Consider the following 26520-nt stretch of genomic DNA (forward strand, 5'->3'; position numbering starts at 1 on the left):
AGAGCAATGTTTGCAGACTGTCTAACAATTTACAGTATAAGGGCAAGTTGCTTGTTATTATACCAAACTTAAAACACCTTCAGTACTTAGAGTCTCTCTCAGGCTGACAGTCTAGCCATATTAAAAAAAAAAAAAAAAAAAAAGCGTGTGCAGAACAGATTATTTTAAGAAAATTCTTACCATCATTTTGCTGAAAACCTCTAGAATATTCATGCTTTGAAGCACAGACTTAAAAAACAGGCTGTCACGTCAGGGATAAGCTTTCTGCTATCTCCATGAAAATTCATCCAAAACTGAGCAAGACACAAGCTTCTAAAAATACAGGTTACATTTAACATTACAGATCTTTCCTCTGTATAGCGCTACTCATCACTAGTTCTGGATACACTTCGAAATGAGCACTTTGTCACCATTTTGCCACTTCTTTAAACAGGCTTTTAAAGGTTAATAATAACATTGTGTAAGATTCAGTTTGCATTTGGCATCATCTGTGCTAACTATTGAACCATACTTGCACTGTCGCTGTGTGTTGCCCCTTGCAAGCAGGGCACACAGCTGGCAAGTGCTTCTCGTGGCTCCAGCAGAGGAGAGCAGGAGGAAGATGGTGTTTCTCAGTACTCCTGCCATATGCTACACATCAAAGAAAAGGACAGGACCACCCTGCATGTGAAGGGCTGAAGAGGAAGAGAACAAAAGGAAAAATGCACAGGGAAAGTGTGAGGACCAGGACAGGGCAGTAAGTGAGAAGAATAAGTTATATCCACTCAGAGATGCTACCAAACGTTCTCCTACAACCCAAACTGGTGTACAGTTCCTGTCTTATCCCAGACAGCTCAAAAACTGGGTGGAAGCATGCCGGCACTCCCGGGTGTACTGTTAGAGCAGATGGAAGAAAGCTGTGCTGTACTGCTCAGGAGTCCTATCTGGCCAGGGAACCTACCTAAAGGGAATTGCTTTGGCTCCAGTGACACAAGGTTCTGTCCCCCACTTTTGAAGCATTTTCTAAGTTTCTACTTAGTTTAACAAAGTTATTTTAAAATCAGGAAGCTACCAACAAAATATTTTTTTTCTCCCAATATTTGAAATGAAAGACAGGAAACAACATGTAATGGCAAAAATCAGAAAATAGATTACATTAATTTCTTGTGTTACTGAATCAGTAAGTTTTTCACAAAACTCCCACATCATTCAGCACACAAAAATGGATGGAGTGCCTCAGTAAGAGCTTGCTATTTTATCTTCACTTTTTAAATCCAGCTGTGACTACAAAGCTATTCATTTCCTGATGGGTTCCTTTTGAAAGCTAATATTTTATAAATAAAGCCATACTTACGAGAGCAAGAGAACTGACAAGACAGTCAGCTACTGCAAAGACTTGAATGCCTAGTCATTTGTACAAGGATTTCTGGTTTTGGTATACGGTGTTCTTTTTTTAGCGTTCTGGTTTTGTTCTTGATCATATGCCTATATTCAGCACAATACTTCAACTGCAGCAATAACTACCCATATTCTTTAAAATCACTATTTTTCTTTTTAAACTTTGTATTTCCCCTCCCTGAATTTAAGAACACATCCTATATTCTAAGACAGTAGGCTTTGCATGTCCCAGCCCAACGGTGGGAACAGAGGTGGTGGCAGGAATTTCCCTTCATTTAGCAAGATGGAAGGGGTTTACCTCAGCTCAATGAGGCATAAGTTTGTGAAAGAGATAACTACTGAGGGTTATTAAATACACAGAGACAATATCCAGCTCAGGAAATCCCCTGAGCCAAAAACAGCTGGAGGCTGGGAGATTATTCAGGGGAAGTAGCAGATATGCTTGCCCTGCTCTTACTCTTCCCCAAGCAGCAAGCTGCGGATATTATTGAGAAGACGACACTGAGAAACACAGACCCTTGGGTCTCATCTTGAAACACAGCTCTCTCAGATGACAAATGCGGTTAAGATCTGAACACCCTGACAAAGTTTATTAGATTGTGTGCTTTCAGACTGTCTGAAGAATAAAGCAAGCAACAGTTCATCAATTAATAGTGTATTTACAGTTTCAAGGCTATCACTACCACTAAAGTGATTTTAAAACCAGCAGCTAATAAAACAGAAAGAGGAATGAGAACAAAGTAGCATGTTTTGTAAATTTCTGGCCGCATCAGAGGTCGTAATCTTCAGACAGACAAATTCCTGTTGCAGTTGTGAGAAGATACAGAGCAAATGGCAGCTCCCAGCTAAGCGTCCTAACAGGGAAATGTAAATAAAACCGTCACATACTCTGGTGTTAACCTTTTCCTAAATGGCAGGATCATTCCTTCCTTCTCCTCCAAAACCACCACCTGTGCTCTCCTGGATGGTGCTAACGTTCCTCGGCCAGTTTCTGTTACTCTGTTTCTGAAACATTTTAGGACAGCTGTCCAGTGTTGAACAATATTTATAAAGGATCCTACATCAGACTTTTTGTTTCAGTCCAATTCTTAACACAAGGCAAAATCCAGGTTTTCCAGCTCCTACTCCATTTAAAGTTTTCGAAGTCTAATGGGCTGGTCCAAAAATCATTGACTGCTTTCCTTGAGCGGTTACTAAATGTGGACCCCAGCAACTTCTACTGCACATTATCTCACATTCATCTGCAAGCGATCAGAAGGCGCAGCTGTAGGTTCTCAGCAACTTCACAACCACTGACCTAAGTTTTGCATTGCTCAAAAGGCATGGCTTAGTTGTTTTGCTTTAATTCCACTATTCGCACTCACTTGAAAATCTCTTCCAAACAAAGCTTAACAGAGTCTTCAGAAAGTACCCAGTTCCCCACCTGAAAAATGGATATTTAAGTGCTAAAGAAAAGAATTAAAATGTAGCAGAAAGTGTCTATTACCTACTACTGTGCAGGATTTTATCCCAGTGCTTTAACTCAACTGCATCAGGTGACTCCCCTGTGAGAATTCATAGAAATTCATTAAGGTTTGCTAATCTCAAACCATGAATATGGTCTTTGTTCTATTTAACGTACACTTCCACATTCTATACCCACTCACATGTATATATATATATACACACACACATATATAACATATACACACACCTTTTTAATTAAAAATATTTGGGAAAAATACTAATTGCACAGCTTTGATATTTAGAATACACAGCTTCCTCCATCATTTTTATGACCTTTATAGTTAATATAATTACTGTTACAGCAGATCATAATTTGTTCTCATGGCTACAAATTAATGAGACAAATTGCTGTGACATTACAGTCTGAGCAAAACAAAAGCAGACAATGAGGCAGCCAGTTTTCATCAGCTTCTTTAGCTAAAAGGCTCCAAGTACACAAAGGAAATAAAAACTACTTCCTCCACCTTTGCATTCCCACCTCTGCAGTGATGCGGGGCTCTGAACCATAGGCATTACGGTAAAAAAACTGTGGGGTAGGTTTGCATTCACTAAAATATACACCATGTTAGCCCTTTCCCTCTTTCCTCTATACCCAAAAAAATATGGAGAATAGATTTTGTGAGGGAGTAAACAGATTGCTAATATAACAGCTGATTAAAAACTTTGCATTCCTAACCAAAAATATACATTGGGGCAATATTTTCTTACCTCAGCTTGTTCAGTGTTAAAAAGATGAAAAGATTGGAGGTTTGGTTTGGGGTTTTTTTTTTAGTTTTTATTTCATGCCATTTAAAATTAGTCTAGGGAAGCCAATGTTTTATTGTTAACTACATGCCACTAATACTTTCTGAAGGAAAATACCTAGCCTATCCATCACAGCAAAAAGAGTAATAAGACTGACATAGTTCACCCTTAAATGTATCAATGGAAACCTTCTACCATCAGCACTTATATCCAAGACAAACCCCACTTCTAATTGATTTTGTCTGAATTCAGCCAATCTTTGGAGAGAAGAGAACATGCATGAAGCACTCAGATCTACAGAAGATTAGATGTGCATTTTTAAGCGGCACTTCAAAACTGAAGAGTGAATTTTCTGCAGTGTACAAATACACTTAAAAGGTAGGTACAAGCTTAAAAGGATGCCTTTCGACACCCCCAAATCTTTGGTGATGTTTGAAACCCTGACAAAGTTGTATAACTTGAACCCATCCTCAGTCTCTAGCTGTGCCTGAAATAGCGCAGGAAGATGGAGGGAGAAAAGCAGAGGCAACAATACTCTCCATTTATGTTTCATTTAAGAATGTTACTACCCAAGTTCCAGCTTTTACTCCCAGCCAACAGTTAATATACCGGGTAGATGAGGCGGCATTGCCTCCTAGAAGGTTTTGTCTAACCAGAGAAGGGACCAATTGGAGACAAGTACAGTACAAAATAGTTGCATTGCAACTTCCAAAAGACACCAGGTGTTATCTTTTCTTGATTTTCTGAGCTTACCTGTTCAGTGCTACAGGTACATCAATTTGTCATGCCGCTAGATAAGCATTATGGTACAATTGCAGAACCGGTTGTCAAGGTAGCTCTCTGCTGTTGTTTGAGCATTAAGGAAATTCAGAATGCCAAAGACCTACTGGTATCTGATTAATTTGTCAGGCTATTTGGAGAAAATTTACAGTTTCCCATTCTTACTTACCTCTTAACACAAAGCCTCATCCAAAACTGTCCATTTACAAACATTTTTAAAAAATAGCAACATGCCCTGACATACACTGGCATACATGAAAGGATTTGCAACTTGAAGGGAGGGGGGGTAAAGCAACCAATAATTATCTGAAACATTGAAACAAGGAGAGTATCCTTAAAAAGTAGCTCTGTGAAGTGGCCAGACCTATGTTTTCATCTCTTCTGGCACAATAAGGAAACTGCAAAAACTGCATTAGTATGAAGTGTTTTCTCAGCATATGTTTATAAACAGAATGTAAAAAATTTGGCTGATAAGAACTGCCCATTCTTTCACTGGAAAAACATAAGGCCCTTTTCACTGCCATGCTTGTACTAAAAGACAATAAATAAGATTTTGGCAGAAAGGCTAAGACAGATTTAAAAAACCCAAAAACTGGCAGCCAACCTGTTGTTCTTTGCAGTCAATGCTTCACATGGCAGGTTTTACTTTATGTCTGGAAAACGAGCCGTGGAAAGGTTTAGGACCTCATCAGACACCTCCTTAGTATTTATAGTTTGGGCTCTTTTTTAAATAAAGCAAAGCTGCTTTGGGAGATCTTAGCTATTTGAAGTTGCTCCTTCCTTCTATTTTTATGCCCAAGGAAAAAAGAAGAAAACAAATCAGAAGAGAATAAGCCACAGAAACGCCATGTACAATCTGCTGGTTAAACAGTAACTGCTTCAAGCAAGAGATGCTTTCCGCATCCATTTTCTTCCCAGCTACTAAACTGAAAGCTCTATTTTCAAGCATGGCTACACAACGTCTTAAAACAGCTAATACTCATTCACAGTGCATCAGTCAGCCTTGGGCCAATGTATCGAGCTTCCCCACTCCTTCTGGTGGCAGTCTAGGTTCAAACCTAGTGCTGGACACTTTAATTATCCCATGTGCCTTTACAGCCCATTAGCTTCAATTTCTGATAGAGCAGTCCCTCTTTGGTTGCATTTAGCTTAGCTGCTAATTGCCTCAGCATCTGAAAGCATTCCACGTAAAAATCAATAGCAAGAGTGAAATATTTTTAGGTCTTTGTAAAGACTCTGGAATTTTTCCTGTTTTGTAGTCACAGATCCCAAGAAGATAAAAAAAATATAACCATGACTTCTCCGTGCTCATTTTGGTTGCGACAAAAAAAAAAAAAGCTTTTACTTGCATTCTGCAACACAGACCTGATCACAATGGATTAATCATGATGAAAATGAGCCTCTTGCATACCTCCAAAGAAATACAAGGTGGCAAAAAGCAGTACAAACTCACCATATACCATTTCATTCTTGTTTTGAAGGAACTCTGAAGTCAAAGGGTAATTTATTCATTATGCCCATTTAAACTTTCATGTCCCCTGAAGCTGCCAACAAAAGTAGCATTTAACGTGAAATGCTGTGCTGTTATTTTCAGATGTAAGTATTTGTTCCTTCGAAAATTCAAACAGGCAGATAATAGTTACAACTTAAAGTCACTGTATATCTACACAGAATTTAAAGATACACATTTTCTACCATTTTTAAACACAATACAAAAATAAATACTAAGCTACAGCAACACAGCTGGAAAGGAGTACAGCAAAAACTATGACTTTTCAGAGAATCATAGAATGGTTTGGGCTGGGAGCAGCTTTCAAAAATCATCTATTCCAACACCCCTGCCATCATGTTTTGTGTTTGTGCACAAAAGCATTTAAGACAGACATCAGAAGACGCGATTTAACTTCTAATGTATGCTAACAAAGAGAAAAAAAACTCCTGAAGTGCTCATCCACTTTTTAAGGAGGAAAAAAACTATAAAATAAAGGTAAGGTTCAGATGCAAGACCCTTCCGACAGTTCTAAAACGTCCATTGCTCACTGGAAAAATCTTAATACATGTATTCATGTCCTCCGCTTACAGCCTTTTTCAGTAAAATGACAATGAAGTTATCTAAAGGAAAATACCACCAGTAGAGTGTGTGACACAGTACTCTGAATCAGTTTGGATTAGAGGTCATCTCAGGCTCAAAAATACTTGGTAAGATGATCAATTGTTCACACCGTGGAAAAATGAGTTTCCTTTCCTCAGACAACTACAGATCACCATTACCTGATACAACGCCAGTCCCAGTAAGCAACTGAGTGGTGTAAAACAATTGATCTGTGCTATTTGTTGAAGTAAAGAGGAAAAGTAGGGTTGCGTTTGTTACTGAGCCTTTATGAATCAAACCTTCCAACGAAGACAAATAAAACTTGAAGCACCCCATTACAGACTACAGTTAATCAACACAATTCTCCAGATGAAACCAGGCTGTAGAACATGGACAATTCTCAGCTCTCCAAAACAAAGCACAGGATCCAAATCTGTATTTGTTCCAGTAAACCAAATCTTTCCCAATGCTTCTAAGTCCAGTTATCAGGACTAACCAATGAGTCAGTTTTAAACTGATTAGGTATTACGCAGCTCCTTCCCAACTCTTTTAAGTCAGGCAGACACACAGCAGAAAGCAAAATTAAATTTGCCCTTTGCTCCATTCCAAAACTTGACTCCTCTCCATTGACGTTAGCTGAATTTAGCATGTAGAATTATAGTCTTTGTTCCACAGAAACTGAATCTAACAAGCATGGAGATGGAGTTTTCCCAAAAAAATGATACTACATTGCTTACAGTGATCAACACTGACTGACTACTGCTGTAGTAACCTCATATTCTTTAATATTCTTAGCATTAAACAAAAGTAAATTCCCAAATATCTCAAAGCTCCAGCGAGTCTTGCAATCACCAAATCACTCTTTAAAAGCTTACTGGCACAAATGCAAACAGTATACTGCTAAGCTACAGAATTTGCCGGATGTTTCAAAAAACAAAAAGACACAGCAAACACAGGTGTACCTTGTCTCTTTAGGAACCCAGGACAGATCTTTCAGCAGATAAATTCCACTGACAGGAACTTTGCACTACTGCTGACCCAGCAAATCTGTACCCATATATTGCGACATCAAACTGCATGGATGATTTTTCCTTCCCCACTAGGTCTGTCTGACTCATATTTTTAATACCATATTTTCCAGTGGATGACGAGATTATGGTATTAATGTGGAATAAAAATCATAGTGGCTGAATAAGCTTAGCATGTAGAAGTCGCACACTAACATATGTATAGTGCATTAGTTCATAAAGGAATACATACATTCATAAAAGCACCCTAACAAGAAAAAAAAGAAACAGGGCAGGGGCAACAGTTTTAATGTAAAGACAGCAAAAAAATGTTGTCTTTTATATTTATCTTGTAAAGTCATTCTGCAGGAAAACTCTTACTGCCTAGCTGTGGATCTGGAAAAAAAAGTTAAAACTAATTAAGGTAAATCCTGTCCAGGAATTCACCTGTTCTTCAGTGTCACTGCTTGGCTTTATAAACATTATTTGCAAATGCAAATAATTATATTCCAGCACTCTTCAACAGATTTGTATAAAAAAAATATAAGCCAGTTTGGAAATACATACAGGGGTTTTTTCCACTCTTATGTTTCCTGCTCACCAGAATAAATGCTTGCCCCTCGTGCCCCTAACTAGAAACCAGTTTTCAAAGCGATACATTGCCTTTACTTCACTTTGAAGTCAGAGGGTAGACTCCACAGGTTCTCCTCAGCATCTTGAGCTCAGTATTTGCCTGTAGAGCAGACAGAAAGCCACCCCAGTGAGATCTGCTGTCCTGTTGACCACTTTTAGAGTTCATCAGAACTCTATATTTTTTCTTTGTCTCACAGTAGCCCCTTTGCATACCAATACTCCTGTGTAAGCTTACTAATGAAGAAGTGGAGATCTATTGATTCCTGCATTTTCTAAACATATGGTATTAGAAATAAGTTTTATTTCCTCAGAGAAGTTCAAAAAACAGCTTCATAGGCCCCTGAATAACAGAAATGCAGTGTAACTGTTTCTATCTGGACATATATCACATACAAAACCACATCACTTGGAAAGAATAACTGTTTTGAGTCTGTTGCAAAGAGATTCTTTTATCATATCTAAATAGTAAGACACAATAAACATCTCCCAGTTAGGAGATCTGGCAGATTTTGCCATTCAGCTACTATTCATACAGGTTTTTGGTTTTCTAATGTTGAAAAATCGTCAGGATGATCATTAAGAGATTCCAGGCAGACTCTCTTGTGAAGCTGGATGTTGACCACCCCACCAGTTGACTCAGTTTAAAAATAAAATTACTACATCTCTCATTATTTTATCAGGTGCTGTACCAACTGCTTCATTCAAGATCACCAATCAGAAAAAAAATGTGGCTGTTAACAGCCAAGCCAGAGACAAAAAAGGAAAGAAAGGGTGATGTCTGTTCTGCTGCCTGACTCCATGGAAAGCTGGGCAGACAGAGCACGTACCACATGCCCACTAAGTGCCATTTATCAGAAGCTTGAAGGGTAAAAGACAGAGCAGCATTTCCCTGCTGCATAGCACAACACTGGCCACCTTGTTACCTGCCAATGACAAATAAACACATTTTGTTCTGTGATATAAAATTTATATACACACAGAGAGGTCTGATGGCTGAGTCTTTAGTGTTCTGAGAAAGAAGACAAGAACACCTACCTCTCATTTCAGGCAGTACAAACACTCAGTGGAGCACTGGGTAAATCCGTATGAACACAGTTCTTATTTCCACTGGTACCTCTACAATCATACAAACTAGAAGCTTTGTGTTTTTAAAAAGGCAAGGCAAAATCACCACAGAACACTGACACTCTGAAATCTTAGAGGATTTTGACCTACTTTTGAGAATCCCTTATCTTAGCATGTTGTTTGGCAATAACCTAAATGAACTGTACTATCTCCCTATCATGTTTAAAATCTTTTACTGAGAGCTCAAACTTATGTATATGGCTTGACAAAAATATAACATAACAGACAAAAATGGGGTGGAGCAGGAAGTGCATCTATACTTCAAGAACCCATATGGGAGATTGCTTGGGATGGTGATGATGCAGCTCACAGAACAATGCCTGGTTTACTGAGATGACCTCTGAAAACTTTCAAAGACATAATACAAAATTGGATTATTATTCCCATAAAAAATAAAGGAATTCTGTATTCCTCAGCAGCAGAGTCTCTGCTGGCTTCTGACATAATGCACATAGTTAAAATGAAGGAGTAATAACACATGCAGATGATCATTAAGACAGACAGGAGTTGACATGTTTCCAAGAGGAACCTTCTAGTTATGTTTCAGAGACCTAACATGTCAAATGTAATAAACTAAATTGCCTGAAACAAATCACTCTAATTTCATCTTTATATATCATGATACCCGTTTCCCCACACGTATCTTAATGTAACTCATGAGACATAAATCTATATGGGACAAACTTGTATTAATTTTATGCTTACCAAATACATGAGGTGCTCCTGTAAGCATTGCATCAGATCCAATATTTTTGTTTGATACATAAAACCAGCGAGCAAGTAATTAATGCTGTTTTTTACATAGATCTTATTAGTTCCAAGTAACTGCTTAAGAAAAATCCCAGTAATGCAAAAGTTGTGCTCCACTGTATTTTTCATGCAGCTGTGTGTCTGCTATACTATGAATCCTAAGCTCCCGTCACGGACTAAAGGGGAACCACTGCCTTAAGTGGGATGCATTTCAGCCTACCAAAAGGATCAACTCTGAAGAGGAAACTCTAGCTCTTTCACAGCCTGAAACCAGTTTTAAACACTCATGCACTCAGGCCTTACATCAGCATCCCTACACTGGAGAAGATAAATGTCAAGAATAAGGGAATGATTTGGGGTGATCAGATCACCACTTTCAGAAAGAAACAACTACACTGACCTGCAGGCTCCACCCATCGCTCCCAAGTTACTGAAAGTTTGCTTCCAATTCATAACTGGAGGTTTCCTTAATGTTTAGCTGCTCAAATTGAAAAATAATTCTAAAGCGGACACAATTAGCAGGATTTTGTTTTAATGCTAGCCAAGCAATTCCTCTTAAAAGACTAAAACAATGTTGTGGCATTCTCTGGGGACTTAAAAGAAATTTTAATTCCCACAAAGGCATTTATTCACTGATAATAAGCAGGGCTCTACCATTACTACCTTTCACATGTTGATTTAGCCACTTCTGCTCAGAAGGGTCTCTGAACTAGTAAAACTACAGTAAGTTTCAGGAAAGGAAAGGGCTGATTTATTTTCTTGCTTAGCTGCAACACATTTATACCCCATCTTTCAAAATACTTCACACTTAAAGTGCAATCAAAGTTTTAGTTGTAGAGATTCTTTTTTTTTTTTTTTTTTTTAAGATTAAATATTCCCAAACTCCAGTTAACTGAATCAGCTTCAGGTGAGGCTTTGTTTCTCCATGACATTTCTGTGTCAGTAAAATCCCAGTAGAGAGAAAGAAATATCAGGAAGAAGAGCAGAAAAAGATTATAAAGTTACATGCAGCCAATAATGGAAAGTCTACAAAAGGCAAAGCCAGTCAGAATTTTTCAGCTGAAAATCTTGCCAGGCAACACTTAATTTTTTGCATCCAATATAGTTTTGGGGTTTTTAACTCAAAATCTAGGGAAGGAGAACAACCAAAAACCCAGTAGTTTCCGTAATCTTTTCAGAAATAGGAAATTCAGAGTTAAACCTCAGTTCTGCCTTAGTGAAATCAGAAATTGAGTTTATCTTCTGTATCCTAGACACACTCCTTAATCCAAAGGCCTGTCTTCCTCTTTCCACTCTTCTGTCAAAAATATTTAGTAGTATAGCTTTCATTCAAATGGGAATAATTAGGAAACACTGATATTTTTATAAGACAGAATTCTTTTTTTTTTAACCAGCTTTTCTGAAGATTCTTCCAAATAATTCTGCATTACCATCCCTAACAGATATTAACTGGAATTACTCCATGTAACCATTGCTTTCCCATCAGCCCGTACTATCCCGATGGATTTCACAGACTACCACATTTGACAACAAACATTCCATAAAATTATAATTGATCATCAGTAATTTAAAAAAGAAAAAAAAAAGAATTGGTAGGACAACTATTGTAAAGAAAATACAGCAGGGTGTGCTTTGAAGCTTATGTGTGGGTGTCACCAGCAGAAGCTCAAGAGTTTTTTTAGCAGCATATTTACAGATACTGGTTCCCAGTGCACGATAAGCCCTTGCATACCTACATAACCATCTGGCTGGCAAGGAAGTGGCTGTTTAGAGATCGGATACTGGTTTAGCTTTCTCAAAGTTACATGACGACATCATCTCTTAGAAATCAGATGTGACACCATCTATCAAGCTTATGATCAGCATCTAAAACGAACTTTCTAGTGACCGACAGCAAAATTAGCAATATCTCATCTGACTCAGGAAAATTCTGAGGCAGATAAAGGTTCCAAGCATGATACTTACATATTCTATTCATCATGTTAATATTTCTTATACTTTTATAGTAAACAAAATAGTTTTAGCCAATTAGCTAAAAACAGGTTCTTTTCCCTACAATGACACTGTAAGGACCTCCTGCCAGTCCAGATGTTGTTTGATAGTGAAGGAGGATTACACCTCTGTATAGGGACAGCAAGCAAAGCTCAACAGCCCCTGCCCACAGCTGCTTTCCACTACTGCATGGTGCAGCGTGTGTTAACTTTAAATAACCTGTGACCTGCAAGCAAAGCACCACAAACACTTTACCTGCATGCTCAATAGCACCACTGCGAACCAGAGAGGTAGAAAGACTCACACAGGTTGGTATTTGGTCAGCTGGCATGGGTTACATTGATAAAAAGCAAAGAGAATGGTATCCAGTTTCCCATTAGATGCTGATGTCAAGGATAGCATGAACACCAACAATCTTGCTGATTTTTACTTCTTTCAATCATTCCGTGAACAAAAGCTTTAATCAATTTTTTTAGAGGAAAATATGCATTAAATATTTACTCAAATGAATTACTCATGCATTCCTCTTCAATCTAGAGTGAAATACCTTTTGCAACATGCTGGCCATTTAAATGTCAATTCTTCATGTCCCCTTCAGTTACTTACCTAAAAAGAAAAGGAAAAACACATTAATTTCCCATGTTCTCAAATCTATCATGAATACATACCTTGCTCTCCACTCCAGTAAGTTTTCGGTACTTATAAATTAGGTAAGGCTAGTAAGGTAATGTGTTTTGGTTATATTATTTGTTTAGATGACATGTTTCCACTTTGCTTCAGCTAAGCATTCAGTAATTGAATTTAAGGATTTTTTTCTTATTATTGCTTTTTTCCTCCCCAGTAAATGATTTTCAAATAAAAGCTACTTGATGCCCTCAATAATTAGATTTCCACATTTTCTGTATTTACTCTGGGAAAAGTCATAATTGCAGTTGCAGTAATGGAAATATAAAACATTCAACGCAAGTACCGCAGCGTGGTCTTCAGTACAGAAATTTGTGCAACTTCCTAACAGCTACGGGCAAGAAAAGTTATTTGAGCAGACAGAAGAGAGGACAGCAAGCCATAAGACTTTAGTGAGAATAGTTCTATGAACTCAGGTACAGCTTTCCTGCCAATCTCCACAGGATCCATCCATATTTTAACCACTCAGTTCCTTCTCAGTTCTGTCATTAGTCTCTCATGGCTTTAGAGATTAAACAATGCCCTGTAACAGCAGGTACCACTGCCTTTCTGAGGAACTAGTTACTAACGAGAAAGTAGATAAAAGCTTGCTGTCAACAATGCTTGCGTCTTTATTAATTCACTACTGCATAATTTCATCCTGTTTACTCCCCTCCCGCACCACCACCACCCCCCGGCTTTCCTCTCAAGCCATCAAAACCATTTCATGAGCTGATGCTCTTTTCTTGCTTTTACTGTGCTTTTTAGAAAGGAACGGTTGCATTCATGGCTTTTCACATCCAAACTTCAAATTCTTAACAATAATCAACTAAACACCCAGAAACAGCCAAAATTTGTAATCCTTAAGGGATTAAATTGAGGATATCACAAGGGATTAGATCTGTACTTCATATCTGTCCAAATGATACAACAAATGATCCATTTTGCAGTCCTGTAATTCCCTGCACTGTATAGAAACAGTTTTGGTTACTTAGAGCATTAATTACCATCCTAAAGCACTTTTAGAGATGACTGCAAGTTAAAGCACAATTTCTGTAACAGAACAGAGAGCTTTCAAAATGTACTTGGCAACACTAGCAAGCAATATATAACAACAATGACAAAGACAGATTGTCCAGCACACATAATTTGCTAAGCAGGAATCCCACCAGGCTCCTGCCTCCAACAAGTCAAAATGGTGAGTTGGTTCACAAACTCATAAAGCTGGTGTTAGTATAAAGAGGCTTGAATTTCTTTGTTTTAAAATTTTGTTTGCTGCCTTGCTTTATGAGGCTCATGTCTTTCAGGCTTTTTGCCTAAGCGAAAAGGACTAAAATCACATCTGAGAATCAAAACCTGAAACAGTCATATAAACATATATTCCTGGGAGGAAGAGCTGTAAGGGTTTTATCAATTGTTAGGTGAAATCCCAGCAAAGAGTTCTAAATTCAAGTTTTATCTTGAAGACATTGGAGCAACAGTACATGTAAGCTCCCAAAACCGGTAACAAATCTACACCATCTGGTCAGGAGCAGTGAGAGCAGCGAGAGCAGTGTATGCGTGACAAGATCACAGTCCTCTTCCACAGAAATATGGTTTTCTATGTCGTTATACACTGCATCTGTCTTCAACAAAACCTTTCTTTCTAGACCAGGTAGCCATGAGTTCAGAACCTCCTAGAGCTCCTGTCCTCCCCTTCTCACCCAGAAGCACTTGCCCAGAGGCTGAGGACCCAGATGGGAAACACACCAGCACAGCCTGGAACTGGCCTCAGGTGCCCATCACGATTGTGCGGGCAGAAGTATCTTTGCTCAAATCTAGGTGGTGGCACCTGTTCTTCTCCATACCCTATAGCAGGGGCCAGGGCAAACCACCACAGGTGTCACAACATCTGCAAATCTCAAATGAATTGCAACTCATTTCTCCCATCCACACATCATCTATCCCTCTTCTATGATTGCATTGCATTTATTGCTACTTCTTTTATATACTGAAACCGAAAATAATTCTTAAAGTTTACAACACTACAAAAAGTAGGATTGTCTTAGATGAGCCTTAAACTACTCAAAATACATCCTTACAAGCACTGATTCTGAAAAGAAAAATATTTCATATGGCATCCATACCACCACTTTTGCCATATGTTGGCTTTTCAGATCTTTTCTTAACTGATACCACAATTTGAAAATTATAAGAAACATAGGTGAAACCCATAACAACTAAATAGCTTTCATATTCAATCAAAAACTCATCTGAATTTCTTTGAATCATAACACCATACTTTGCAGCATTATGCTTGCCCAAGCTTTCTGAAAAATTTCAGATGGAAATTTTACTTTTTCACATTATGTGCTCACACTGAACAGAGTGTACAGGCTCAACATTAATTCTGTCTGTACTCAACTAACTTTATTTTAGACTGAATTTTAGATCACTGCCAAATTCAGACATCTACTGCACAAGTTCTGCTACTCCCACCTCCTGTCAGCCTACTCTCTGATGCCTCTGAATGAACACTTTTTTTCCCCTGGCAGAATACATATCATAATCCTCTTCTAAAGCAGAAAATTTTGGTTCTCTAGTCCAAATGCATGTACATGTTTAACCTTTTTTAAGAGAAATTAACTGCCAGCTACAATTCATACTTTGCCAGGGTACAAGCCCATTTCAGAATGTATAACACTATTGTGCTTTAACTACAAGATATACTTAGCTGGATTTAAAATGTACTACTACATATTTTTATTCTTAAAATGACAACTCAATGCTATTATTGCCATCTGACTAGAACTATCTGCTTAAGCATGACAGTTTTTAGGTTTGATTTTGTTTTTTACCCCTTCCCCTTTTAAGAGGAAGCATACTTCTCAAGGTTAGCAAGAAAACAAGTGAATCCTGTTTACCACAGGCACTCTCACTGCTAGTTTTCCTGCAGTTGTTTGTTATTAATACCCATACATCCATTCCACAGGCAATTTTAAGTGATAATAAAGACTTCAGTGACTTTTTTTGCAGCGTTGTCTTTGCAATTTAAAAAGATGGGAAGCCCCGTACAAAAAGTACACATTGAACTTCAAGTAATACAGCTAAAGCTTATTTCTGTGGGAAAAAATATTTTTGTCCTTTGCTATTTGGCAAGCGTTACGCTGATTCAATTGCCTGGAGCTTATACCAGAAGAGATGAAATCAAGACAAGCATCCCTTGTTGTGCATTAAGAGTAATCATCAAGAATGCACGTACTTCAGCTGTCTTTTGTGCATTCTAGCTGCAGATCACAAGCATTCCACTCAGATGAGGTGTACATTTCTCTTTTATCAGCGAAAAGTAGTTATGCAGGAAACCACCATCAGACAGACTCCAAACGAGGCGAGTCATACACAAATAATGAATCCCATACCTTTTCTTTCATGTAACATCCTTCATTTTGCACCTTCACAACCCAAGTCATCTGAGACTGTACTGATTCAGGAATCAGTTTAGTGCAGATATAGGAAGTGAGCTGTTAGACTTCATTTGGCATCTCAGCTGCTTCCTTCAAGGAACACCAAGCCAAGGTCAAGCTGAAGGCACACTTGCTCGAAGACAGGTGTTGCTCGCTGCTCCTAGGTTCTTCTATCTCTGCTATTACCAGGGTTTGCAATTGTCACTACTTGTAGTTGACAACAATAGCCAAAGAGCTTAACTTGTTAAAGTATGCCAGTTCTGTGCACTTAACCACATGATTAAATGGGATATAGACATGGTTTGAACCTCCTCCTGTTCAAGAAAGCAGTTAAGCACATACTCGACCAACAAAGTTCTAAAAATCTGTTGCGGGCATTATCCCACAGAAGAACTATCTCTCAGTAACTCTGCTAGTGCCAAAGTGTGCAGCAGATCCCCACAGATTTGTTTCAAGAACACTTTTAAAGTCTTGAAGAGTACCCTCATTCCTTCCACCACTCCCTCCTACACCTTCCAACAAGAAGAAAAAAAAAAAACAGAAAAAAAAGAGATTTATTTGGTCACGGGTAGCATTCTGTATCTAAACTAGCCAAATATAGATTTCATACTTAGATTATGCTCTAGGCTCAAGGTTGGGGGTGGATTATGTTTAAGATACTGCTCTGAATCAGGTAAAACAAGCATTTGAGCTTATGATGCCAACACACCATGCAAGAATCCTTCCTGATCCCCAAGCTCTGAGTTACGCTGGACAGGCATCTCAGCTTCTTCTGTAAAGCTGCTCCACTTTGTATAGTTAAATATTTATTGGGTTGGGGAAAGAGGACGTATAAAGTGTGTCATAAAGCATTGAAGAAATTAGAGTAATTGATGAGCCATTAAAAACTACATTACTGTTTCCTTAGGCATTTGAAGTGAATCTAGCAGTACCGATAAAATGTTAAAATGACTAATCTGCAAGGCTGGCTGCACCATTTGTACGAAGAGCCGATTGTCTTTTTCACACTCCCTCCTTTCCTCTTTCTCAATACTATACCAGCATATTACAAACAACAGGACGGACTGCCAGAAACGTTACCATACACAATAAGCGTGGTTTTCTTCTTCTCTAATATTATTTTTTGAAGAGAAATATGATATCCACTGTAGAGAGAGAAACAACAACCACATTAGCAGCAGGTGTCATAATACCACTTTCATCCATGAGGCTCCAAGCCTCACCTTCCTCCAATTTTAATGGAGGATAAAGATGCAATAGTTACTATGAATCAGGGAGAAAACCAGTATACAGCTTAAGCATTGAGCTTCTGGTGAAATAGCATTTGTGCTACCGGATGATGCTGTCTTTTGTCTGTCTAACAATTAGAAACGATCCTTCAAACACTCTGACCAGAATTGTATTAACCAGCAATTACAGACATAAATACAGCTATGAGGGCTCAAGTCCTATTTCTCCTACTACTGCAGAGGACTTTAAATGAAAATAGTTTAGTCCAAATCTGTGTACTGCCATCTGCTTTGTGAAACACCGACAAATCTTCACTCAAGCTCTGTGTCCACCAAGATCAGACAAACAAAAAGCTGCCTTACCTTCAAAGTATTCATACCAAGAGTTAGCAGTGACTGGTAAAGCACTACTGTTATACAGTGACCCCCATGTTGTCTGCTTTGGCTCATCCCATGTCCACCAAATAGTCATGCTCTTTGATTTCCATACCAGGTTCTTGCATCTGCTTAGAGTACCTTATGCAAGAAGCACACACTGTGGTTTGTTTTGCTTTTTAAATTAGAATGTGATTAAAAAACACATTCTTCCAACCTAGTCACTTTTATCCTTCACTGTAACATATGTTGTGTTTAAAAATCTTATTTTTAACTCATCTTTTAAGAAATTCAGTGTTAGTTTCTGCAACAATTTATCTGCCTTCCCTTACTTTTGTTCCTCAATACCTTTACTTGCTTATCCCGATACCTGCAGCTCACTGAGGAAGCGCATGAGAAAAGCTCTATTAATCAGATTTCATATTCCTCCGGTACTAAACATACCACACTTAGCACAACCACAGCGCTCACCCTCAGCATTCCTGTGTGGAAGGAAAGTAAACAGAAGGTATTTCCCACTATTATCTATCTGAATAATTGTGCTTCTCCTATATAAAGGAGGTAAAAATTGTTTTACCTTGGAAAAAAAAAAGCTCTGTGACTGCCTAGGTTCTTGAAAGAGAGGGGATGAAGCAGATACAGGGCTGGGTTTTGGGGCTTGGTAGGGGCTGGGGGTTTATTTCAGATTCACAGGAGATTTTCCATGTAAAAAACAAGGCTGTGTGAAGATTCCTACATCATTTCAGAAACAGTCTCCAGCTACTGATATCCCCTGGCATATCTGCATCTCTCTAGGTATGTTTCTATAAGCAGGGTCTTTGAGGTTAAAACCCTAACTTTCTACATATTGGCCACCAGGACAGAGAGGACAGATGACAGGGAGAAGCAGACACCCAGCCTAGTAGTGTTTTCCTGCTTTAAAAGATGTCAGTGTCATGGCCTAGGCAAAAAGAAAGCCTGGAAAAGGAAACTTAGGACAGAGGTATCCAAGCAAGAGAGTGAAGACAGCACAGAAGAAGCTTTATGGGGACGAGAGGCATAAGAAAAAAAGTCAAGAAAACCCAAGAATGAAATGTTCTGAGGAACAGGAGTTACGGATGTGCAAGCAATCACTACATGAGATAACATACTAGCGCACTACTACGTGGGATTCCTTTACACATATTTCTCTCCAAAGCTGCACAGAGAACTAATTATCAAGCACAGGCTTCCTATGAAGAGAAGAGAAAGCAGGTGCCAGGGAGAGAGAAGGCCAGCAGGAATAGGCAGAATGGGCAGGGTGTGAGAGAGGCTGTGGAGGACAGTGCAGAGGGCCCAGGAATTCACGTCACATGCATTCACTACACTCAGACATCACTGCCCTGTGCCCTTCAGCTGGGTTGGTTTCACTCTTGTCCTTTCTGTGCAGGAAAGGCACCAAAAAGTGCATATCAAACAAGAAACTGAAGCCTCACATCTTCCTGTATCTCTTTGGAGTTTTCAGCTTTTGAGACATTTTGAGACATGCAAGCTTTGGGAGAAAACAAAATTAAGGTAAAACCAATTATTCTGTGGAGAAAGAGGCGTTTGCCCCCAACCAACAGGAAAAATCCTGGTATACTGACTTCTGAAGGATGGCGTAGCTTCATATGAACTCAAGCTTGGAATGGGGATGTGCTTTTAACACATTTAGACCAAGCTCCATCACAGCACTGTCAGTTCATAGCGTCAAAATCTGTACTACTGCTTTGATTTTAGATTTTTAGATAGCTGCAGGGGTCAACAGGAAAGGCAAGAAGCAAGAAAGAAACTGCAGGACTATCGCGATGACAGTAACACCAACAATTATGCATCAGGAAGTTGTACGAATCCTGTCAAATCACTAAGATCACATCAAGCAAAACTTGAAGCTACTACAAGAACAATGTACTTGCTCAGTTCATCTTACTTTTAACTCCAGTGAGGCGCATTTGACTCACTTTAAAGAACCATTAACACAGAGCAAGTTGCAAGCCAGAACAACAGCCTACGAGAAGACAGAGTAATCTTAATTTACATATAGCATCCTGATACTGAATAGATAGTCCTTGGTGAACTTCTTGCATGGGGGACTTTTCCTATAGGTACCAGATGCATAGGAGTAGCGGTGCTGTCGGAACCTTAGCTTCCTATTTTCCAACCAAAAACATGGCCACTGAGATTTAACTTAGTACTGCTCAGTTCTTTACCCACTCATAGTGGTTAAAATCCACCCCTAGTTACCATTTCTAACACAGGAAGTGAAATATTACACCCTAGAGCGTAGTAACCATTGAATACAAATCTTAATTTGTATCCTTGAGACCTTTATACACTGCCTAAAATGTTAAAAGTGATGCATTAAAATGAATTTGCTTGTATTTCTGCTAAAGCACTTTCAAACTAAATGCCTCTGCATCTTCCTCTTCAAGAGCTCTACAGCCAGCTTCTTTTTTGTTCCTGTAGCAAACTGTTTCAGTGCCCTGGCAGGGCACTGAGTCACCAGGGTCACAGAGAAGGAGAACAAACACTGCCTTTGTGCAGGTTCCTTGGAAGGCAGCGAGAACTCGGCTCACAGATACAATACTGTCAGGGACATCAATTGTACAGTATGCCTGATATTCAAAGCACCAGTAGCATGAACTCCTTCACTTTGGCACAGGCCTTCAAAGCCCAAAGCTCTTCTCGATATTTTCAGTTTAAAATAATCCTAAAAAAAAAAAATAAAAATAAGATCGCTTGCATGTAACTGGAGCTTTAACACTACCGCCCAATTCTGGAAACCCTTTGAAGACATCTGTATTATTTACAAGAACAACAGCATCAAAATAGTAATTTATTCTCTCTTCCTCCTAACCCTAAGCAGCACCAAGGATATTTTTAAAGTGTTTAAATAGTTTAAATCCACCGTGTACTTATAGCTGTCTACTGTAGAGAACGACTAAGTTTTCTATTAACAGAAAATCAAACATCTTGCAAATTCCAGTTAAATCTTGAAAGTGGGGCAGCAACCCAATATACTTTTTTATATATATATATATATATATATATATATATATATATATACACACTATCTATATAAAGCTATAACGCAGTATTTTATATTTGGTTTCATTTACTGTGATTACAGCATTCTTCTTGAAAGCACTAACGTGCAAGAGTCTAATATATGGATCCAAGGTACCTACCGAAGTAAATCTAGGCATTAGCTGCAAAGTAATCTATTTAATCCTTTAGGGAAAGGGAGACAGAATATTTCTGCTCCTCCAGCACAAAAAAGAACAAGCAAGAGAGAAGAGCTCATAATCTTTCTTTCCAGAAAAACTCTACTGAATTCTCCTGCCATACCATCTTTTTGCAACTGATATATGAAAAACTCATTTCAAATTTGTGCTCCTCACATAGAATGGTACTTAATTCATTCCAGTTTTGCTTAATGAAATCTACAGATTGAGCAAAAGAGATTTCATGGGAAAACATAGAAACCATTTACTAAATGCTATACTGATGTCAACCATTCTGAGACATCTGGTTTAATGCTACTTTTGTTTTGATGCAAGTAGAGGTAGTGTTACTAGCAGTACAGTTGTATGATGTGGTTCCACTTCAGCTTAACCTTTCGTTAGTGACAGGATGGTACCCATTATTTGTTCAGGCTAGCTAATGATCATATGCTTGCTACCAGGTAGCTCTGAAACACCTCACCTCCAGAGCTCCCTCTTGGAAGTTGACAAAATGTTCTGAAGTACTTCTTATTTTTCCTGTGCCAAGACAAAATTATTTCAGAGACCTCAAGGAGATCATTGGGCAAGACACCTTCATGTCACCCCTACAATCACAATCTTTAAGGGTTTTTGGTTTGTTTGTTCAGGTTTGGGTTTTTTTTCTAATGCAATAGAAAAGACTTACTATAGTTGATCCTATTTCTGCAAGCATTGCACCAGAAGTTCTATTTGAAGACCAACATATCATCCTGCCCCACACAGACACAGCTCCAGAAGACTGGAATCCAGGACAGTGAGAGCAAAGTACAAGGAAATTATGTTGAACAGTGCCTCTTCGTAACAAATGAACAGAGACTGAACACACAGTATTATAAAACATACTCACTAAGAAGCATGCTCCACAGAAACCATGGTAAAACATCATCAGAAGAATGCTGGCCAAAAAAATAAAATAATTAAAAATTGCTTTGCATGTCTCTGCATTCAAGGAAAGCAGAAAGCAAACACTTGTAAGCTTCTGTTTGAAGGGCAATGAATATTGTAAATTCATATTAAGATCTGATTAGAGAGAGAAATCAACAGTTTATTAGTAAACAAAGGGTGGTGTTTTGAAGAAGTGGGGAGGGAAGAAGCTCTGGAGAATTCTGAAATTGATACCCGTTATATTCCATGCCAGAGGAAAAAATGGAGCCAGAAGTTAAAACAAAATAATAAAGTTAGTTTCACATTAACACTTCACTTTCACACTACACCAAAAGCCTTGTTTTTGGCAAAGACAGCCACTGCATTCATCACCGTAATAAAAACTTGAACAAGAGCTGTGAGGATGCTCCAGAAAGCCACATGCCAAAAATGCCCTGCAAGAAAAACCCAGAGCACTCGGGTTCTATTCATGTAACTGGATTAAACCCATCTAAGTCCCAACTGATACTAGAAGAGGCATACCTACAGGGACATACGCCTACCCTCAATGCAAGATGTCCTTAAATTACAGGCATAACTGAGTTACTGCAGGGAAAGGAAAAAAAAATAATCAAGAGTGGAAGCGTTAAAGAGGAAAGGCAGAAAGCTCTGCTGTGTTCATGTCAACATGACGATCCAAATACAGAGACAAGGTGTCTAGAAGTGGCTAGGATATATTTCAATTTGGACTACAGACTGAACATTGTAAATATCTCAATGTTTTCCATACTTTTTAGGTCTCCACATTACGTAATACTCAGTTTTGAAAGATGACTACATAAAACTGACAGCTATTCCTCAGACCACTAGATCTTTTTCCTTTGAAATATTAAATCCCCAAACCTGCCATTTTCTCTCTGACAGTGACATTTCAGAGAGAGAGAGATGTCTCATTCATCACTACATCAAAGTTAATAACGATTGGAACATGTAGCCAAATGAGGATTTCCGCAAAGCCACCCCGTCACAGAAGACAGGGCAGTAGCAAAAACTGCCTCTGCCTCCCTCTCCTGCTCCAGTCCTGACCCAGTGTGCTGACTTTCAGCCCTGACAGAGGAGCAGCAGCTGGCACAAGGCCAGTTCAGCACCTGAGCAGTCACAGCAGAAAACAAGTCCCACACAGACAGGATCCTCTGAAAGTCTGTACCTTCAGCAACAGCAAGTGCAACAGGGTTTTTCCCTTGCCTATCGTACGTAGTGCAAAATTTAGCCTGAAATATTAAAGAAGGGAGAAAGGAGAGAGAGGGGGAACAATCAATTAATCTGACACTCCTCATGTCTCTCAGTAGGGTCACAGTAGGTCAGAGACTACAGATACTCATTAATAGCCAGTAATTAGATAACCGTCCACCACAAATATACACCACTGCTTCCACTGAGAGCACAGAGATTAACGGTGAGAACATTTGAAAAAAAATCTTAGCAGGAACGACTGTTAATTCATTTCAAAATTATTGATAAATTAGTTTATAGCATTGATTTATTTTGACACATTTTCTGAAACACTTCACTAGCTTTCTTGCTATGTGATCCAAGATTTTCTTACTGGTCTCTCAGGACAGGTGCTCTCTAAAGACCATGCTCACAGCATCGCAAGGGACTCCTGAGCTCCACGGTGACAGCATGGCTTGCTGTGACATTCACTGGGTGCCAAGTAGCTTCAGACTTCAATATACAGTTTAGGAAGTGAAGCTGAAGGACACACAGTTGAGACTCCTACTTGCAAGATGAAATTATCTCAGCAGCCATTTCTGTTTGGCTTCCTTCCTATTTTTTGTGCTCTGTGCTCAAGAGGCTTTAACTAGCAGCCTTTTATTTAATTAAAATTAAGATGCTGATCTAATTTTTTAAAAAGGAAGCAGAATAAAAGTGTAGCTTGGGAAAAAAAACTGCCTTACTGAGTCTTGCTAGACTTGCAAGTTACCACCTGCTCTATGATGAGAAATTACTGGGGAGCAGGGAGCGATGAAGCAAAGGGGGCAATGGCAGAAATTACTATTTTAATTCAGTTATACAATTCCCCCAAAACTGGTAGCTCTAGCAATTCCTGAACAGCTGTAACAGAAAATAAACTGAATGGAAGGTCACAAAGCTCTCTAGCTGAGGAGGAAGGAATGCCAATCATTAAGATATTCCCTTACTATATTAAGGACCACATGGGACTCTGTGCTCTTTAGCTGACAGGCATAGGTATTTCACTCCTCTCACTACTTACTAAGCTATTAGCATATTATAAAAATGTAGCCATGAGGATGGAGGCACACAACACAGTTTGAAGATTAAGCCACTTATGACCTTGAGGATGACATTTCCTTGTTCAGTATGAAAAGCCTAGTTAAAGGAAAGTTTTCTTACAGTCTGGGGAGGCATAAAGTGCAAGTGCCATAGGGCAGAAACGAAGATTTAAAATAATAATTGTAATCACCCTCAGTCATTTTTCTTTCAATCTAGTTTAATTCATTATTTTCATTACACAAGTTAGAAAGAAAAAAAAGGGGGGGAAAAGGCCCCAAAAGGACACTAATAACTCTTATTTCCTTCAATAATAATAAGAAAAGAAAAAAAAACAGGTAAGAAATTCAGATTAAAACTTGCAGTACCTCTTTCATTTTGTACTCTTCCAAGAGCATAACAAGGATGAAAACTTCTTAAGACAGATGCGAGGAGGAAGAATAGGGGCAAAAGGGAAGGAATGAGTGAGCAGCAGTAACACAGCTCCTTCATCTGTGTCATCTCCCCCCCAGAAAAACTTTCAGAAAAAAACCGAAACCATCTCTTAGAACAAAAATGGAACACTCTGCTTGAACTACATGTTTTCCTCTTATGTTTCATCTTCTAGAAAAAGGAGCTATTGTTCACCATTTGCCAGCCTGCCTAGTAGCTGTCATGTTTAAAGGTGTAGCGTGCCTGCCGCACTCTGCCTGCCTCCCCTGGTTTTGACACATCTGCAGCAGGAACAGGCTCAGCCCTGAAAGCCCTGCCAGATTCATTAGGTTACCCCTTGCTTTCAGCAACACTTATTAGTTTGCACATTATGCCTGTGGGTCAGAACTGGCTGGTGTCCAGCCAGCCTGGAAAATGGAGTGAGCAGGCAGGTCTGCCCGTAAATGGCAAGGCAGACATGCCCGCAGTCTGACTGTACAGTGGTTAGCACACCAATTACACAGATAATTTCCAGGCTTATATTCAGAAGGCCAAATTCAGAGTGAAGGCCATAATTCAAGGATGGTGCTGCTCCCCCTTGCCTTCCAGATATGAAATTTCTGAATCCAGAATCTGGTGGAAAATACACACAGGGAAGTTTTTTTCTGTTTGACTTGGTTTTAAGACAGAAACTTCTATTGGAAGTTGATCTATTTGGACTTTGCTTGTATTCAATTAAAAAAAACGATTATTGAATTAATAACCTCTGAGAAGAACAGCTCCAAAAGGAAAAGTTAACATATACTGTACCATGCATGGGATTTGCTGCACAAAGGATAAAATGCCCAACTGAATATCATCTAGGATTAAGCATAGATCTGGCATAGCATTGAGACTGGCCTATAATTTTACAGATTCAACAGTTCAAAACAAGCTCTAATTCCAAAGTTACCTATTCTTATGCAAGCCATTTAATAAAAACAAAAAGCCAGTATTTGTTTCTCTTTTAATCTATTCAAAGAAAACAAAGAATAGAGAACACACACAGAGAAACATAACTCAGAAACATCACAATTTGTCTCATGTCTTGTAATAAACAAAATGTCTGGACTTTTTCTTTGGGATGGGGGGTGGGGAGGAGGGGCATGGAATAAGAATGGAGAGAGCCTGGAAAGATTTGGTCCAGAGTCCTGGAACAGTAAGGAATATTCCCAGAGACCTTTGATTTGACAAAGGTCTCTGGGAATTTGACACTGACTACCACAGCAGAACTTCAGAAGTGTGTAATAAAGTGTGACTAAGCACAAGTTACACTCACTGCAGAAATAAATAATTTGCATTAGCCATAAAAATATATCTGCTTACATAAGTCTACGATCTTAAAAACGTGTGTGTGCATTTGCACAAGAAACTCAATAACCAAAGTTATACCAAACACCCAGGTATTCCTTTCAACCACATTTCACTCTCATATCTTAATTTCTGAAGCAGAGCCATCACTCTGTAGCCAAACAGCTTTCTCCAGAGCTCCTTGAAACAGCATATTCCTTTTAAACACTTTTTTTTTGTAAGAAGTTACATCAAAAACTATATTTGTATGCAAACCAAATTAAGATTTCAAAAACTCCTATCTTGAAAATGATACAGCATCATGTAATTTGCAATTTCTGGGCTTTCTTGACAGCAAAAGACGCTATTTTTTCCACATTAAGAATTGCTGACAGATGTTTGCCCCTCTGTTGTTAAACAAGTCTTGATAAAAATACACTCAAGTCTTAATAGAACTGGATGTACCCTAAGTAGGTTTTCCATTTGATCTGCTCTACGCCTCATAGGCTTTTTTGTCTGCTTGTTCTAGCACAATGCGTGTTTGGTACCACAACAGTGACAGCTGACAACTGTTTTTCCTGTTTGCAAAAGCTTTACCATTCAAGTTGAACCAAAAGCATTTGTCATGTTGCATGGCAGTGAAGTAGA

The 26520-nt window shown here is 38.7% G+C and overlaps 1 protein-coding gene across 6 annotated transcripts in view; it reads right to left on the bottom strand.

The window, feature by feature from the left end:
* The window catches only part of ANK2 (ankyrin 2), a 395080-nt gene that overhangs the window by 308861 nt on the left and 59699 nt on the right, over positions 1–26520 (bottom strand). For 3 of the 6 annotated variants that reach the window (XM_080373625.1, XM_080373624.1, XM_080373626.1), the window contains exon 2: positions 12554–12612. The exons of the other annotated variants lie outside the window; for them this stretch is intronic. In XM_080373625.1, the coding sequence (XP_080229751.1) occupies positions 12554–12574 (21 nt within the window). In that variant the 5' untranslated portion in view covers positions 12575–12612. The remainder of the gene's footprint in view (positions 1–12553; positions 12613–26520) is intronic. 6 annotated transcript variants of the gene reach the window in all.

This window comes from Falco punctatus (assembly GCF_963210335.1).
Source record: "Falco punctatus genome assembly, chromosome: 1".
Taxonomy (NCBI): domain Eukaryota; kingdom Metazoa; phylum Chordata; class Aves; order Falconiformes; family Falconidae; genus Falco; species Falco punctatus.